The sequence below is a fragment of the Drosophila pseudoobscura genome, chromosome X, assembly GCF_009870125.1.
Source record: "Drosophila pseudoobscura strain MV-25-SWS-2005 chromosome X, UCI_Dpse_MV25, whole genome shotgun sequence".
Lineage (NCBI taxonomy): Eukaryota > Metazoa > Arthropoda > Insecta > Diptera > Drosophilidae > Drosophila > Drosophila pseudoobscura.
In genome coordinates this window covers 59,049,223-59,064,144 of record NC_046683.1, presented here as the reverse complement: position 1 = coordinate 59,064,144, position 14,922 = coordinate 59,049,223, and the positions used below count along the sequence as shown (strand labels likewise).

At 48.3% G+C, this 14,922-nt stretch overlaps 1 protein-coding gene across 3 annotated transcripts in view; it reads left to right on the top strand.

The window, feature by feature from the left end:
* Nucleotides 1-14,587, top strand: part of Src64B (Tyrosine-protein kinase Src64B) — a 33,139-nt gene extending 18,552 nt beyond the window's left edge. For 2 of the 3 annotated variants that reach the window (XM_033382754.1, XM_015188255.2), the window contains exons 4-8: nt 8,577-9,471; nt 11,098-11,314; nt 11,383-11,636; nt 11,708-12,018; nt 12,075-13,711. In XM_033382754.1, the coding sequence (XP_033238645.1) occupies nt 9,210-9,471; nt 11,098-11,314; nt 11,383-11,636; nt 11,708-12,018; nt 12,075-12,689 (1,659 nt within the window). In that variant the 5' untranslated portion in view covers nt 8,577-9,209 and the 3' untranslated portion in view covers nt 12,690-13,711. Of the gene's footprint in view, nt 1-8,576; nt 9,472-11,097; nt 11,315-11,382; nt 11,637-11,707; nt 12,019-12,074 lie in introns of all 3 variants that reach the window. The other variant, XM_001352612.4, reaches the window with a different exon arrangement.
* The last annotated feature ends 335 nt before the right edge of the window (nt 14,588-14,922 follow it).

Here is a 14,922-nt window from a genome sequence, read left to right as displayed (position 1 = left end):
GGGAACCGCATTCCATTCAGATCCATAAATAGTTTCCATTTTGGAAAGCAAACACGAATACGAACCCGAACGAAGCTTCCAGATGAGCTCATCCGAGGAGAGAGAGGGAGCAGAGGGAGCGGAAGAGGGAGTGGACTGTGTGTGTGTGTGGATTCAACAGGATCAACCGGAACAGGATATCCATTCAGCTTATAGATTATTTCCACAAACATTTCTGCTGCTAATTTATGAGCTCTTTGTTGGGGGTTTGTTTTTTCATTCCGCTCCATACATCCCCTGGAATTGCGTGTGGCTGAAATACAACCGTTAATGCCTCCATTGTGTTGCCATGTGGCTTCTGTGGCTCCTCGCGACTTGACTGCCTTTTGGGTTCCACTTAACTGGTCACTGGCGGCCTTTTAGCCCGGCCAGCAACTGCTGACGTCGCCGGTCTCTCCTCCGGCACAAAGGCGTGTAAATGTTGCCACCTCATGTCGGCTGTCGCCCGTCGGCCGTCGTCCTGGCGCCCCGTCTATTGCCATTTCCCGGACATTTTCCCGTCGCGTTGTAATTTGCTGCCCGCTTCTGTTCCTCCTCAGGGAGGGGGCGGTGGCGGGGGCGGGGGCGGAGGCATCTAATCGCGTACAAATATTGTTTTAATAATTCACGCTTTCTTTAGTCAGTCCCTCTCTCCCTCCCCCTCTACCCCTCTGTGTTGCCTGCTTAGCCTGCAATTAAGTTTCTTCTTGGCCAAAGAGAGAGTCATTGTTGACGAAAATTACGGTTGTTTGTGTGCCCCAAAGGGGGCTGGGCGGGCCGGCTCTGGGGTGTTGCAAGTAGCAAGGACGCGAGCAATTGAGGGTTCTGTTACTTGCACGCTTTAGTGTTTCCGTCAGCATCAAAATGCACACCAAGGGGGGAGTTGCTACTCCCTGTCTGTCGCCGGCAGAGCACTGCAGGGAGAGAGAGGGGCAGAGGGAGAGTGGCAGCTGAAGTGGCGTTCGTTTGAGCACTTCTTAAACATTGCAGCAGCTCCAGTTTCGAATTCATGTGGGTGTTTATTAATGGGGAGCTTCCACTGGAGAGCACATCGATGGATGGATGGCCCCATTGAAAATCACAGCCACTCGTTCAACCAGGGCTTAGTTTTCCCAGCGGTGAGAGAGGGAGAGGGGGGAGAGCATTGGATCGCGGGAGAGCGCCTCCGCCGTTCAATTGGATCTTGTTTTAGGAACTTTAATTATTTATTTTCGTGTTTTGTGCTGCCACAAGGGGCAGGCTGGCAACGTCATCTGTGGCGTGCGGTGGCTCCACCCCCCCCACCCCTTGGAGCTCGATTTCGTCATCGTTCAACACAGTCGACGCCCCCTTTTGTTCTTCTTTTTGCGCTGTAATTTGTTGTTGTTTTTCTTTGTTTTGCGTGTGTGCCGCTGGTAGTCCTGGGCACGCAATGGACTCTGCTTCCTGCTTCCTTCTTCCTTGTTTTTCTTTTGCCTCCATTTTGGTGTCTCCCCCTTTCCCTCTCTCTCTCTGTCCCTCCCTCCGTGTGCTGTTGTTTCTCTCACACGGTAATTAGATTTCTGGGTTACTTTTAATGTTTCTTGTGCCGTTTTTTTCGCGAGAGACTCCTTTGCCTTGCCTGATTGTTTGTTTAACGGGCTAATTACATTTCTTTGGCTTTGGCTTTGGCTTCGGCTTTACCGTTGACCCTGCCATTTGGCTCTATCTTTCAGTCTCTGCAAATAAAAATGATAACCCTTAACCCACACACACACACACACACACACACACACACACGCACACACTGACGGAGGGCAATCCAAATATTTCATTAGAATAAACTCAAATAAGCCACAGGATATCTGGCTGTCTGTCTGTCTGTCTGACAGGCCACAACGCATCTCGCGACCGCATAAGGGCGGGTAGGGGGCGCGAATGCTGTGTGGGGAGGGTGGGGTGGGGTGGTGTAGAGGGTAGGGGGGGAAACCCATTAAAGTAATGAGCTCATCTCGTGATGTTGTAACACGCCCCCCGCCTGCCTGCCAGCCTGCCTGCCTGCCTGGCGCTCCTCTTCGCTGTTTGCCTTTGGCTTGTTCATTCTCCCCGCGGAGGTTGACAAACCCAGGCGCATCATCCTCCGTCATGATTCTGTGGCACCATCAGTGGCAACACCATTGGCGACGGCAACGGCGACGGCGCCGGCACAGTCGCCCAGCAAGTGTTATGTCCTCTGATCACGCAGCATTTCCATGTCCTTGTGGGCGGCCCCCCCCCCGTCCCACCGACACCTCCCCGAGGCAGCTGACTCTGCTGGCACCGCTTCCTGCCTCTCTCTCATAACGGAACCGCAGGAACAGCACGAAAGAAAGGCGTCAAATTGTGCGTCACAAACGTGTCACGCCCCCAAAACCCAGAAGCAATCTCGCCCCACCGCTGGGTCACGTTCCTTGGACCAAAGAGAGGCAGAGGGAGATGGAGGGAGAGTAACGGCATTCCTTAACCCCTTGATGGCAGCAGGGGCATCCAACCAACCCAAATTTGCAAGCCATTGGGGATGCCCTACTATAAGTCCCGTGCCCGATTCGAGCAGGACGAAGAAGAGTCCGAAGAATAGTTAAAGCGTTCAGCCTTTCCCCTTTGAAAGATCTGTGGAGTCCCCGCCGAAAGTGGGGGTCTCCCCGCCACCTGCAGGAGGGCGGAGGGCGGAGGCCACACAACAATTGCCATGCCATGCAGGTACAAAGGTTATATTTTGATTATTTTCCCTGGCCCGCTGTGTGACTACGTGACTATTTTTTAATTGTACGCCCCGGTACACCCTCCTCGTGCACCCAACTCCCCCCCCTCGCCACTCCCCCCACCCCCTGCATGCTCCCCTCTATATAGTGGCTTTAATCTCCATATGGCGGCGGCTGCTGCTCCACACACGCCATCACGGAGATTGATTTTTGTCAAACTGTCCCTGAAGTCGGTCAATACTCGTACCACCACGGGAGGAAGGGGGGTGGAACAGCGGCAATGCTGCCTGCCCAGGCTGCTTTTGGCTATTATGATTATTGCTTTTGGTTCATTTGTTTAATGGTCTCTGAGGCAGAGATCTCCCCCTGCCCCGCTCCACCACCTGCTTCTGTCAGCTTTCAATTTGCTTATGGAATGAATACATTAGCTCGGCTTTTAATCTCATTAAGGAGGCTCTCGTCAATTAATTCGGAACGGCGCGCCGTCCAGATGGAATTTCCTGCCACCGACTAATTATGTTGCAAGAATATGATATTTTGTGGTATTTCTTGTCGGAATTTCCGCTCATTTCGTGTAACAATTTTATCTGCTGTTGGAATTCCATTCGAAGTGCAATTATTTAATTTTAAATGTGATACAAAAGAATGTCACTCTCTCGATCTCTTTCGCTCTCTCTCTCTGGGAATAAAAAATACATTTCCAATTGAAAACCCATAAATTCCATCAAATATTATTTAACTGCAAAAGGAATTTAATATTTTTAATGTATTTTTATTTGGTTTTTTTTTTTTGGTTTTTTGTTGCTTTTTGGTCTGCCCCTTGATGGATAATTTATGAGTTTTTCCCGTTGATATTTATGTATTTATTTACATTGCTTTGAACAGAACTTTTTTCAGAACCTGCGAAAAGAACCTGTGAAAATAAATACATTTGATGTATTTATGTGTTCATTTATTTATTGCACTTTTATTCATCTCCGTGGAATATTTAAGCAAGGATTGCAATGTTTTATGCAACAAATTCAATTCAAAGAGCTGCTTGTCATGTCAGCGTCCACACGAGTGCCGGGAGGGGCGGTGGGGGCGATTGGGGCGCCTTCTTTGAGAGCAGAAGCTGCCATTGGGGCATAAATAAATTGAGAATTTATTGTGTGTTTAATACCCTGTACTTGGTGGGGGGTGTAGAAGGGTGTATTCGAAGGATGTATGGACATTGAGCACTATTTGTGCTATAGCAACCAATTACCGGGTATCTGAGGGTCGAGCCACGATCCAGCCAGTGTTCCGAGTGGCTTTCATTACAGTCGAGAGAGAAGTATACGCACATTGGCACACATTTATTATTTCCGCACCAACAGATGTCCGTTGTTGTAGCTTTTTCTGTCTGTCTGTCTGTCTGTCTGTCTGTGGCCGTAGTTCCTGGCCGTGTTTATCCGTGTCTCTTTCTGTTTGCGGCCTAATCGATAGCACGTGAGGCTTAAAGGTGAACGACTGTGTCACTGCGGGTTGAACGCACAGCCAAGACAATGGGAAAGTGGAGAATGGAGAGTGGGGAGAGGGGAGTGTGCGGGTGCCGCACGGCAACAGGACGACAAAGCAGACGTCACACACAAATTGACTTTTTAAGGAGGCAACAATGTGGCTACAGCTGACGACGTCTGGGGGGCCTGCGGGGGAACCCCCCCCACAGTATAATAATAATGGAGGCGCAATAAAAAAATGTGGGCGAAACAGAACCATTTCTAGAACAGAACCTCCCCAAAGAAGACCCCTCCACGGAATCCCACCCAATGGACTGCCAAAGACGTTCAGCGTTCAACGTTCTACATTTTCATATCATTTTGTATCTGTGTGTGGGGGGGACCCTTGTGGTGGGGGGCGGGGGAGGGTCCCTGTCATCGGGAAATGACGGCATTACGGCATTTACAGTTAATGCCTTTATGTCCTCGAGGATTTGCCTTGACATGCGGTTGCCCAGAGGGGGAGGTGGAGGGGGAGGGAGATGCGGTGGAGCCGCCGGGGGGAATCACATTCTTTAGCATAAAATTTGATTTTATTCGGGTGGAAGAAGGCTTTGGCCAAAACTATTTAGGGACAGACGACGACGACGACGACGACGACTGTCTGTTAATCTGCCAAAAGTAGTTCATATGCCAAGTGGGGACAGAGCGAGAGAGAGGGGTAGAGGGAGAGAGGGTGTTGTTTAAAATCTGTGTGTGTGTGTGCTGCTGGGGGGGGGGATTGTGAAATGAACGAAAAAGTTTGTTTTGATTGGACATTTTGTCCCTCTCTATCTCTTCCTCTCTGCTGTTGATTTAAATTTATTATGTAGTATTATTCTTTGTTGGATTTGCATCTTTAGTTATCTGGTAAGAGAATTTCCCACACCCCCGCTCTCATAATATTCGAGGGGTGCTCGACGCTCGTCGCTCGTCTCTTGTCGCTCGTCGCTCGGTTGTTGTCGTCCTTCAGGCGCATTCAAAGCCACAATTTCCAATTAGGTATTCATTTCGTTTTGTCAACTTCAACAATGGAAATTCATTGCTTGTGTGTGCCAAAACAACAACAGCCATAACTATAGCCTAGAATAACAACAATCCATCTACACACACACACCCACACACACGGACAAAAAGTGAAATAGAAAATTACAATTTCATGTTACACACACACACACACAGAGATATCCGAATATGAACCATATCTGTCACACACACACACACACACAAACACACAGCGATAAACCCTCTCAATGTACCGCTTGCCTGTCGGCAGGAGAGAGAATCCGAGAATTGCTAACACTGACAGCAACGTTTTACTGTTACTACTCCCTCCCCTCTCCCCCTCACCCCTTCGCCCCTTCTCCATTCACACCACACATCAACTATGAAATATTCGTATCGTATTTTTGGTGTGTCTCTCCCGTCCCGTCCCACACGTCATCCTCCATTTAAATTGAGCTTTTGATACGCTACATTTTCTGTGCGCGTGTGTGTGAATGTGTGAGTGAGTGGAAGGGTTATAAATCGCTCTCTAGGCACACTGCGCCACCTGGCGGCCATTGGCAGAGACTGTGGACGGCACAGGTGACCAGGGCTCGTCCCACGGAGGAGGGGGCGTAGCAAAGTAACAAAACAGCTGCCAAGCGTTAATCCCCAAGAACATTACTCAAGAGCTGGGATTAGGGCCAGAGGAGAGCGTACTGTGAATACCCTTTAGAGCTGCTTTGCAGGGATCTAAACTGCGACAAGCAGTTTAGCGTCGGCCCAAAGCAGTTAAAAGTCCAACAAGCAGTCGATAATGTCTCGAGGCTGATTCCCAGACATCCCCCAGTGTGATGTGGGGCAACTTTCCAGCTTCCATTCTTTGTAATGAGTGGACATTAGTTGTGAAAATTGTGGCAAGCAGTTGATTGCACGAGTTCCCAAGCAGTGGACACGACACTATCAACAAGCAGGGCTTAATGCTCTCAAAAGACTATCTATTATTAGTGCTCTTCTTCTCTGTAATCCAGTCAGTGACATTTTATGTTTAAACGAGTCCAAGCACCAGTACCGAGTACCATAAAGATATAATGATATAGAATTTCCCAACAAACAGTACAGCTTCTCTTTTTGGCTGCTCTCCATTCGGTACCTCTCTGTCTGTCTGTCCGTCTGTCTGACGTTCGGTTCGCCGTGGAGAAGGTTGCTTGACCTCCGTGAAACTTTTCTCGGTGTTGTTGCGGCTGGGTTCATGAACTCGCCGAAAAAATAAACTTTGACTTTTTTATGTGCAAATCCATACAAAACTTTTATTGCTGTTGTTGTTACGGTGGATTTTAAAGCGTTGCACGTTGTGTTTATCAAGTTGTGAGCGAGCGAGCGAGAGAGAGAGAGAGGACAATAAAGGCAGACGTCGCGACAGGACATTAGTCCCGTTCTGCTTAAGGGCAGGACATTTACGTGTATCAATGCTAAGCAGTGAACTGCTTAAACACAGTCAAGCCCTGCCTGTGGTTGGGCGATGAACTTCGTGACTGATTTGCAGATGAATCCTATCAAATGTTCGGTGAAATGTTTGTTGTAGAGTGACCGACAAAGACACTTCTAAAATAAAGTCCCTGCTTGTCTCTGTTTTTTGCAGAACTGCTTGTGGTAGTATTTTCAGTAAATGTCATACGGGATCCACCCACTGCTTGTATTGGGCTTGGGCTGTGAACTGCTTTTAGTAAATGTCATACGGGTATCCCAAGACAAAGTGGTCCGTCCCCCAGCCCCAGCCCGGGGGCACTGTTGCCGCTCTTCACTGGCCGTGCCACCGGCACTGCCTCGTCAGCAAACAGCACTTTCCTACCATTTTCATTTCGATTGGCATTTTATGGCTTTTCTTGGCCATTCTCGTTGCGTTCGGCTTTCGGAATGACAGTTGTTTGAGCCCCACTTGAGTCTCTGGCTAAAGCATGGCTTTAATAATTGATGCCCTGCCATGCGGAGCGACACAATGACTGGATATTAGCTAATGCCACAAAATGCATCCTTCCCCGCTGTCGCAACTGCCAGCAGCAGAGGGACAATTTCATGGCAGCTGCACACACACACACAGACACAGAGACACACTCACACAGAGACCAAGCGACCGACAGACACACAACAAATGCGCAACAATAACAATTAAAATGTGAAACTGCATCAGAAGCAACAACAATCGAAATTGCCCGGGGAGTGTTGTCCAGTCCGATGAGTGGGAAAGAGATGTACAGCTATAATCGCACTCCTCTGCTACTTTGTGGTTGTGTGGCTCAACCTTGGCCTCGCCACACTCTACAGCTCTATCTCGCTCTCGTATCTCTCATCTGCTCTCCACTGCAGTCTCCACACTCTGCACTCCACACTCCGCCCATTGGAGACCATAATTATCCAATTGAACAATAAACAGATGCCTGCCAGGCTTCAGTCAATAGACAAAAGCAATGCGAAGCGGCGGAGGAGGAGGAGTGGAGAGGGAGAGGACAGTGCCATGCCTGCCGGAGCCGCCTCTCCAGCTGGCAGCATTTCCAACTGCAGTTGTTGTTGTCTGCTGCCTGGCTGCCTGCCTGCTGGTGCATTTGCTGTTTTGTGGCTATTGTGGGATCGTCGAGAGCGAGCCGCTGCTGCTGCTGCTGGTCTGCAACTGTTGTTGCCTTCTGGCTGATGAGAGCCGAGCCGAGCTGAGCAGAGCAAAGCCGAGCAGAGCAGAGCCGAGCAGAGCTGAGCCGAACAACCGGTGATAGCTGTGATTTCTGCAACCGAGTGCTGGGCTCTCTTTATATTTGGATCTACTTTATTCTCTCTCCGCTCTCCGCTCTTCCTTTTCTTCGCTAAAAGTGTACTTGCTGTCCCACTTGCACGCACGCTTCAGGGCTGCAGGCTGCAACGATCGGTCCCAGGGCTGAACAATGAACAGTAAAAACCAGTAATCTGTAGATTAGCGCATAAAAAAGAATCAGTATTATTTTAAATGTTAAAGTGTTCCAAAAATCGCTTGGCATCTCTATTGCAATGCTCTGGCAGCAGCTGACAGGGGTCCATGGGTGGGCGGGGGAGAGTTGCCCTGCGATGGATGTCCTCTGGGACCAAGTCAAGTGCAATAATGTGCCAAAAACGTTTGGACAGCGCCGGATGCAGGACAATTGCAAGACTCCTCCACTGCCACTGCCACTGCGGCTGCGGCTGGTCTGGCTGAATGGACATGGGTCAGTGACTGGCGACTGGCAAGTGCCAGCGGTAGGGAGGAAGGGAGGGAGAGAGAGAGTCCTTTGTCTGGCAAATGCACATTTAATGAATATTTATTAACGTCAACTAATTTTGGCTCTTGGTTTTGTTTAACTTCACTTTGCAGGTGCAGCAATGTGCAGACAGTCGCTGTCGCAAACCGCAAGGACTAACGAGCAGCAGGAGCAGCAACAGCAGCAGCAGATGTCCGACGAGGAGCTGCAGCGGCAGTAGGCGGAGAGCAACAACATTTTTGTATCTACCCGAGATGCGTTTTTGCGGACCGGACACTCAGATAGCGACACACACAGCGGATAGACAGAACCCCTGCTGCAGTCCCGAAATCCTGCGATCCTGCGAAAATCCACACACACTCAAGGCAATGCCCTCCAACTGCAACTTTTGATGCGAACCTTGCGGCACCTGCAGAGAGGCCCCCGGGAACACCCACTTGACTGATAGTTTAAACCACTACTAAAGTAAACACCCACACAGCAGCAGCACACACGGCAGCAACCAGCTTTTAATTATTGTTAAGAACAACAGCAACACCAACAACAACACCCGACCCGTAAATGCCAAATATGTGTTGTTCAATCTGAAAAGCTGAAGGCTGAAGGCTGAGAATACACCACGAAACCGAGAGAGACAGCAACACTGAGAATCGTACCAGTAACAGGCTCAAAAGTTGGGAACAGGAATCACATCCACATCCACATCCGACATCCGACATCTGACATCCACTTGCATCGCCATCATCATGGGCAACCATTGCTGCAGCAAGCGCCAGGATCAGGAGCTGGCTCTGGCCTATCCCACGGGCGGATACAAGAAGTCCGACTACACCTTCGGCCAGACGCACATCAACAGCGGCAGTGGCGTTGGCGCCGGCGGCCTTGTCCAGAAGCACAACAACGGCGGCTCCCTGGACTCGCGCTACACCCCGGATCCCAACCATCGCGGGCCACTGAAAATTGGCGGCAAGGCCGGCGTTGACATCATCAGGACCCGCACCACACCAAGTGAGTGGACGGGCGAGACCTTTTCCCGATCTAATATTCGTATTATCATGCATTCGTAATTAGTTTGGGGTCTAATTCCCCGATGGGGTTACACGGTTGGGGTTGGGGGGTGTTGGGGGATGTTGGGCGATGGCAGCGGTAATTTCTGCTTTTAATTAGCAATTTGACTTTTTGCCTGCCACAGAGATTGGCTTTAACCTTTGGCGGCCTTGGGCTTGTATACATATTTATTCGTAATGTGCTGGCAGCGAAACGAAGCAACAGCAACCTACTTGCAACAGCCATAATTAGAGTCAGTCCTTCTCTGCCTCTGCCTCTGCCTCTGCCTCTTCCTGACTCTCTGGAGGCCCCCCAAGGAAACTCATTTGTGGCAGGTGGCTGGTGGCATGCCGGAGTAAGCAACGCAATTCCCATATTTGCACGGGTAATACGATGACAGTCGTTAACCTTGACCACCTTCTAGGGTGCGTGCCACCGCCACGAAGGGGTTACGGAACGATATGATGTGGTGGCGGCGATAGTTGGATGGGGGGTTGAATTAATTTCGCCACTGCGGTGTGGGATATTGCATAAAATATGACGACATTGTGTACGTATAATATGGAAAACTCCGATCCTTCCTTGCCACCACTGTAGTACGAGGCTGTCTGACCTTATGACTACTGCAGCAAGCGGAAAACTTGTGTGAAAACTGCAAGAACTAAAAGGGAATCATCCTTTTCTCTGCACTGACATCTTGGGGGGGAAAGAACTAGTACACATTCGTTTTATTTCTGAATGGCATATTATTTTGATGTGACCTGTCACGGGGCTTTTCCCGCGCTCCACTCCCGCTTAGACCTCGCATGCAAACGATTAGCTCTGACAGCAGTTCTATCCCTGGCGTGGCATGGGGCTTGGGGTTGGGGCTGCTCGATGCCCCGTTAAAGCCGCTTAGGTCGTGTAAACCCATCAAAATCGCCGAGAGAGGTTGAGTGCTTGGCCAGGCCAGTGATTTGTGCCGCTCTGTCTCTGGCTTTGTCAGCACGAACATTGAACATTCGAATGGATGAAAAAACATAATACACATACGAACGAGGAGGAGACGACGGCCCCATGGCCCCCTCCAGCGATGCGGCCAAGGCAACAAAAGTACGAGCGTGTACAGTCTGCAGGGCACTGCGACTGCAGTTTATTTATGCGTTCGCCTTGCTGTGGGGCCTAAATCAATTAGCCAAATGCAAGTCAGTGCCAAAAATTGCGGCTTGGCAGCACCAAAATGCGATTGTTTTTGTTTCGTGGAGGATCCCGCCAACGGGGGGCGGTTGGTTCGCTGGCCCCAGAAAGTATGCTATCCAATTTGCATTTGGCACCCTGTCTGCCACCCAAAACGAACCCCTACTTGAACTCATTAAATTCTAATTAACTTTTGATGGGCTGCGACAGGTTCGGTCGTGGCAGGGCACAAAAAAAAAAATAAGAGAAAAAAGCGTAACATGAAATTTCCCAATTTGTTGCCATAAATTGCAATTTTACGGCTGCAAATCAAATTTACAGACCCCGACGCCAGCCAGACACCAGAAAATTGCCACTAACTCTCGCTCCACTCTCTGTCTCTCTCTCTCCGTCTCCTTTCCCTGCCCACAGCTGGCGTTCCTGGTGTCGTCCTCAAGCGCGTTGTGGTGGCGCTCTACGACTACAAGTCCCGCGATGAATCCGACCTGAGCTTCATGAAGGGCGACCGCATGGAGGTCATCGACGACACCGAATCCGATTGGTGGCGCGTCGTCAATTTGAGTACGCGCCAGGAGGGACTCATCCCGCTGAACTTTGTGGCCGAGGAGCGCAGCGTCAACAGTGAAGAGTAAGCATCGAAGTGAAAAGCCACCATGAAGTATTCCCCTCTAATCGTGCTCCTCTTTTCCCCGATAGCTGGTTCTTTGAGAACGTGCTGCGCAAGGAGGCGGACAAGCTGCTGCTGGCGGAGGAGAATCCGCGTGGCACCTTCCTTGTCCGCCCCTCGGAACACAATCCGAATGGCTACTCGTTGTCGGTGAAGGACTGGGAGGATGGACGCGGCTACCACGTGAAGCACTATCGTATCAAGCCGCTGGATAATGGCGGCTACTACATAGCCACCAATCAGACGTTTCCCTCGCTCCAGGCTCTGGTCATGGCGTACAGCAGTGAGTATTGAGATCTCTTATCGCTCTTAAGAGTGCACATCACTAATGATTGTGTGTGTTCCTTTCTTGAGAAGAAAATGCCCTCGGCCTGTGCCACATACTGTCGCGTCCCTGCCCCAAGCCCCAGCCACAGATGTGGGATCTGGGGCCAGAGCTGCGTGATAAGTACGAGATACCCCGATCGGAGATTCAGCTACTGCGGAAACTGGGACGCGGCAACTTTGGTGAGGTCTTCTACGGCAAGTGGCGCAACAGCATCGATGTGGCGGTCAAGACGCTGCGCGAGGGGACCATGTCCACGGCTGCCTTCCTCCAAGAGGCGGCCATCATGAAGAAGTTTCGTCACAATCGCCTGGTGGCACTCTACGCGGTCTGCTCACAGGTTAGAACTCCCTTTCCCCATCAAAACATCTTTCTAACACTTGAACCACGTTGCAGGAGGAGCCCATCTACATTGTGCAGGAGTACATGTCGAAGGGCAGTCTTCTTGACTTTCTACGCGAGGGCGATGGCCGCTACTTGCATTTTGAGGATCTCATCTATATAGCCACCCAGGTGGCCAGCGGCATGGAGTATCTGGAGTCCAAGCTGCTCATCCACCGCGACTTGGCGGCCCGCAATGTTCTCATTGGCGAGAATAATGTGGCGAAGATTTGTGATTTCGGACTGGCGCGTGTCATAGCCGACGACGAGTACTGTCCCAAGCAGGGCTCCCGCTTCCCAGTCAAGTGGACGGCGCCCGAGGCCATCATCTACGGCAAGTTCTCGATCAAGTCGGATGTCTGGTCGTACGGCATACTGCTGATGGAGCTGTTCACGTACGGACAGGTGCCCTATCCGGGCATGCATAGTCGCGAGGTGATCGAGAATATCGAGCGCGGCTTCCGCATGCCAAAGCCTACCAATCACTACTTCCCCGACAACATCTACCAGCTGCTGCTGCAGTGCTGGGATGCGGTGCCCGAGAAGCGGCCGACCTTTGAGTTCTTGAATCATTACTTTGAGTCGTTCTCGGTCACGTCCGAGGTGCCGTATCGAGAGGTGCAAGACTAAGAGGAGTCCCAGCAAGTCCCAGGAGTCACACACACACACTGACCCTTCACATACACACGCAAACATACAACACATATATAGTACATAAAGTTATACATATATTATACATTTATATGCATATTTACTATAATTCGTAAGACTTTTTAAAATGGCATCGTTGCATACCAACCAGCAGCCGCAGCAGCAGCCGCAGCAGCAGCAGCAGCAGATATGCATCTACATGAACTCTACTCTAAATGTATGTGTTTAAGCGTATTCAACAACATTTGAAAAAACCAACAGCAAACAAAGAAAAAGAAAAACAAAAACAAAACAAAAAAAAGAAAACCACAAAATTTTATATTTTACACGCAAAACTATTTTATAATTTATATACCTAAATGTATGTACTATGGAAATAGCAAGTATTTAACTAGTTTTGTAAGCTTAACAAGAAGCGGAAGCAGAAGCGGAAGCGGAAGCAGAAGCAGAATAGGGCCGAAGAAAATTGAAGAATTTCTAATCGAATAGAGCCTCTAACGATTTAACGCTAATGCTACTTTAAACGGTCCTTAGGTGCATTTTATGTATAGAGAAAACAAACCAATCTACAACTCAAACTCTTTGGAACTACTCCTACTCCTAATCCGCCCTCTGCTGAATAGTTTTTCCCTCTACTTTCCATGTGTACACGCGACTTTATATCGACTAAGCCAAGTATTATTTAACTCAATCAATCAATCAATCAATCACGACACTTGTGTATTTTCAAATTGTTGCTAAATGATGAAACTCCAATGATGGCATTTACTTATAAGGCGGTCCCCGCCCCGTCTCCTACTTCCATGTCAACCAGATCTTATCTATCAAACCAGACAACAAATATGAATACTATTTTGCTGCTTCCTCCGAGTAGTTGAGAGGCTATGAAAAATTGCATTTTGTACAGATCATTAAAATGGAAAACAAAAAAATGCATTTCAGATTCGTTGCTAGCGATTAAACCAATGAATGTTTATAGTACATTTAAGTTTATGCCAAAATTATTGAATATTTACTTTTCGTTTTTGTATATTTAAGCACAAGGCAAACACACACAAACCCACACACACACCAACACCAACAAAAAACACAACAATTGGGCACTGTCCATGTAGCATAGATCCTGCATATCCTGCAGAGTTGGCCCGCATTTAGTTCCTCTCTCTCTCTGTCTCTCTCCAGAACCCGCTGTTCCTTGCGTGTGCAGCAAACCGATCGATCAATAGCCATATGGATAAACTGCTATCTCAAGGGTTTCAAAAAAAATGCAAAATATCAGACGATAGCGTTACGATATCGATATCGATATCTATCAATCAATCAATCACTTAGCTACACAATCACACACACACACACGCTCACACAGAGACGGATGATGCACTTGAATTGAGGATGCTTTTGATCTAATTTATTTGAATTTTTGTTGTAATTTTTTTTTAGTTTACCGACTACCGTCTATGGATATAGTATCTATCATATATATTGTGTTGGCCATTGTGTGCACATTCTGTAGCATAAAACCAAAGTTTAGCATTTCGTATTGAAAGTATACATATATGTATTTGTAAAGAACTCGAGGCATTTCACAAACGACAACAAAATCAAGAACAAGAACAAAAACCAGATAAAGAAAAAGAAAAGAAAAAAAAAGGAACAACCGACAACCAATCATTGTATGAAATGGCATTCAACGTAAAAACCACAACCACAACGGAATCATTGCAGATAATTTACGAGTAATTAATCTATTGTTATAATTCAAAGGCAAAACTGAAATTGTTTAGAGTAGTTGATGAATTTTTTTGTATATAAACTTGACATAAACTGTAGAATTAACGCAAAATCAATTGCATAATAATACAATATTGTAATAGCAACTGCAGCAACAACGGCAGGTGGCCGGCGTTGGTACAGGTGGCACGCAAGGCATCAAACAAGAACTAAAATTTCACAAAATTTTTTTTTATACAAAATACAGCGGCAATCAAATTGAAAGATTTTCAAAATCGTTCAGCCTCTGCCTGGGTAGGCGTGCCGCCTGCGACCCCGTCTACGTCCCGCAGAAATTGCATCATAATATTATATACAACACGTAACAAAGGACGGGCGGATGGATAAATATAGTCGAACAACAGGTCGAAATTATCGTATATTTTGCATAATGGATAAACGAGAAGAGTTCCCGATGCGAATATGCGAGTATGATTAAAAA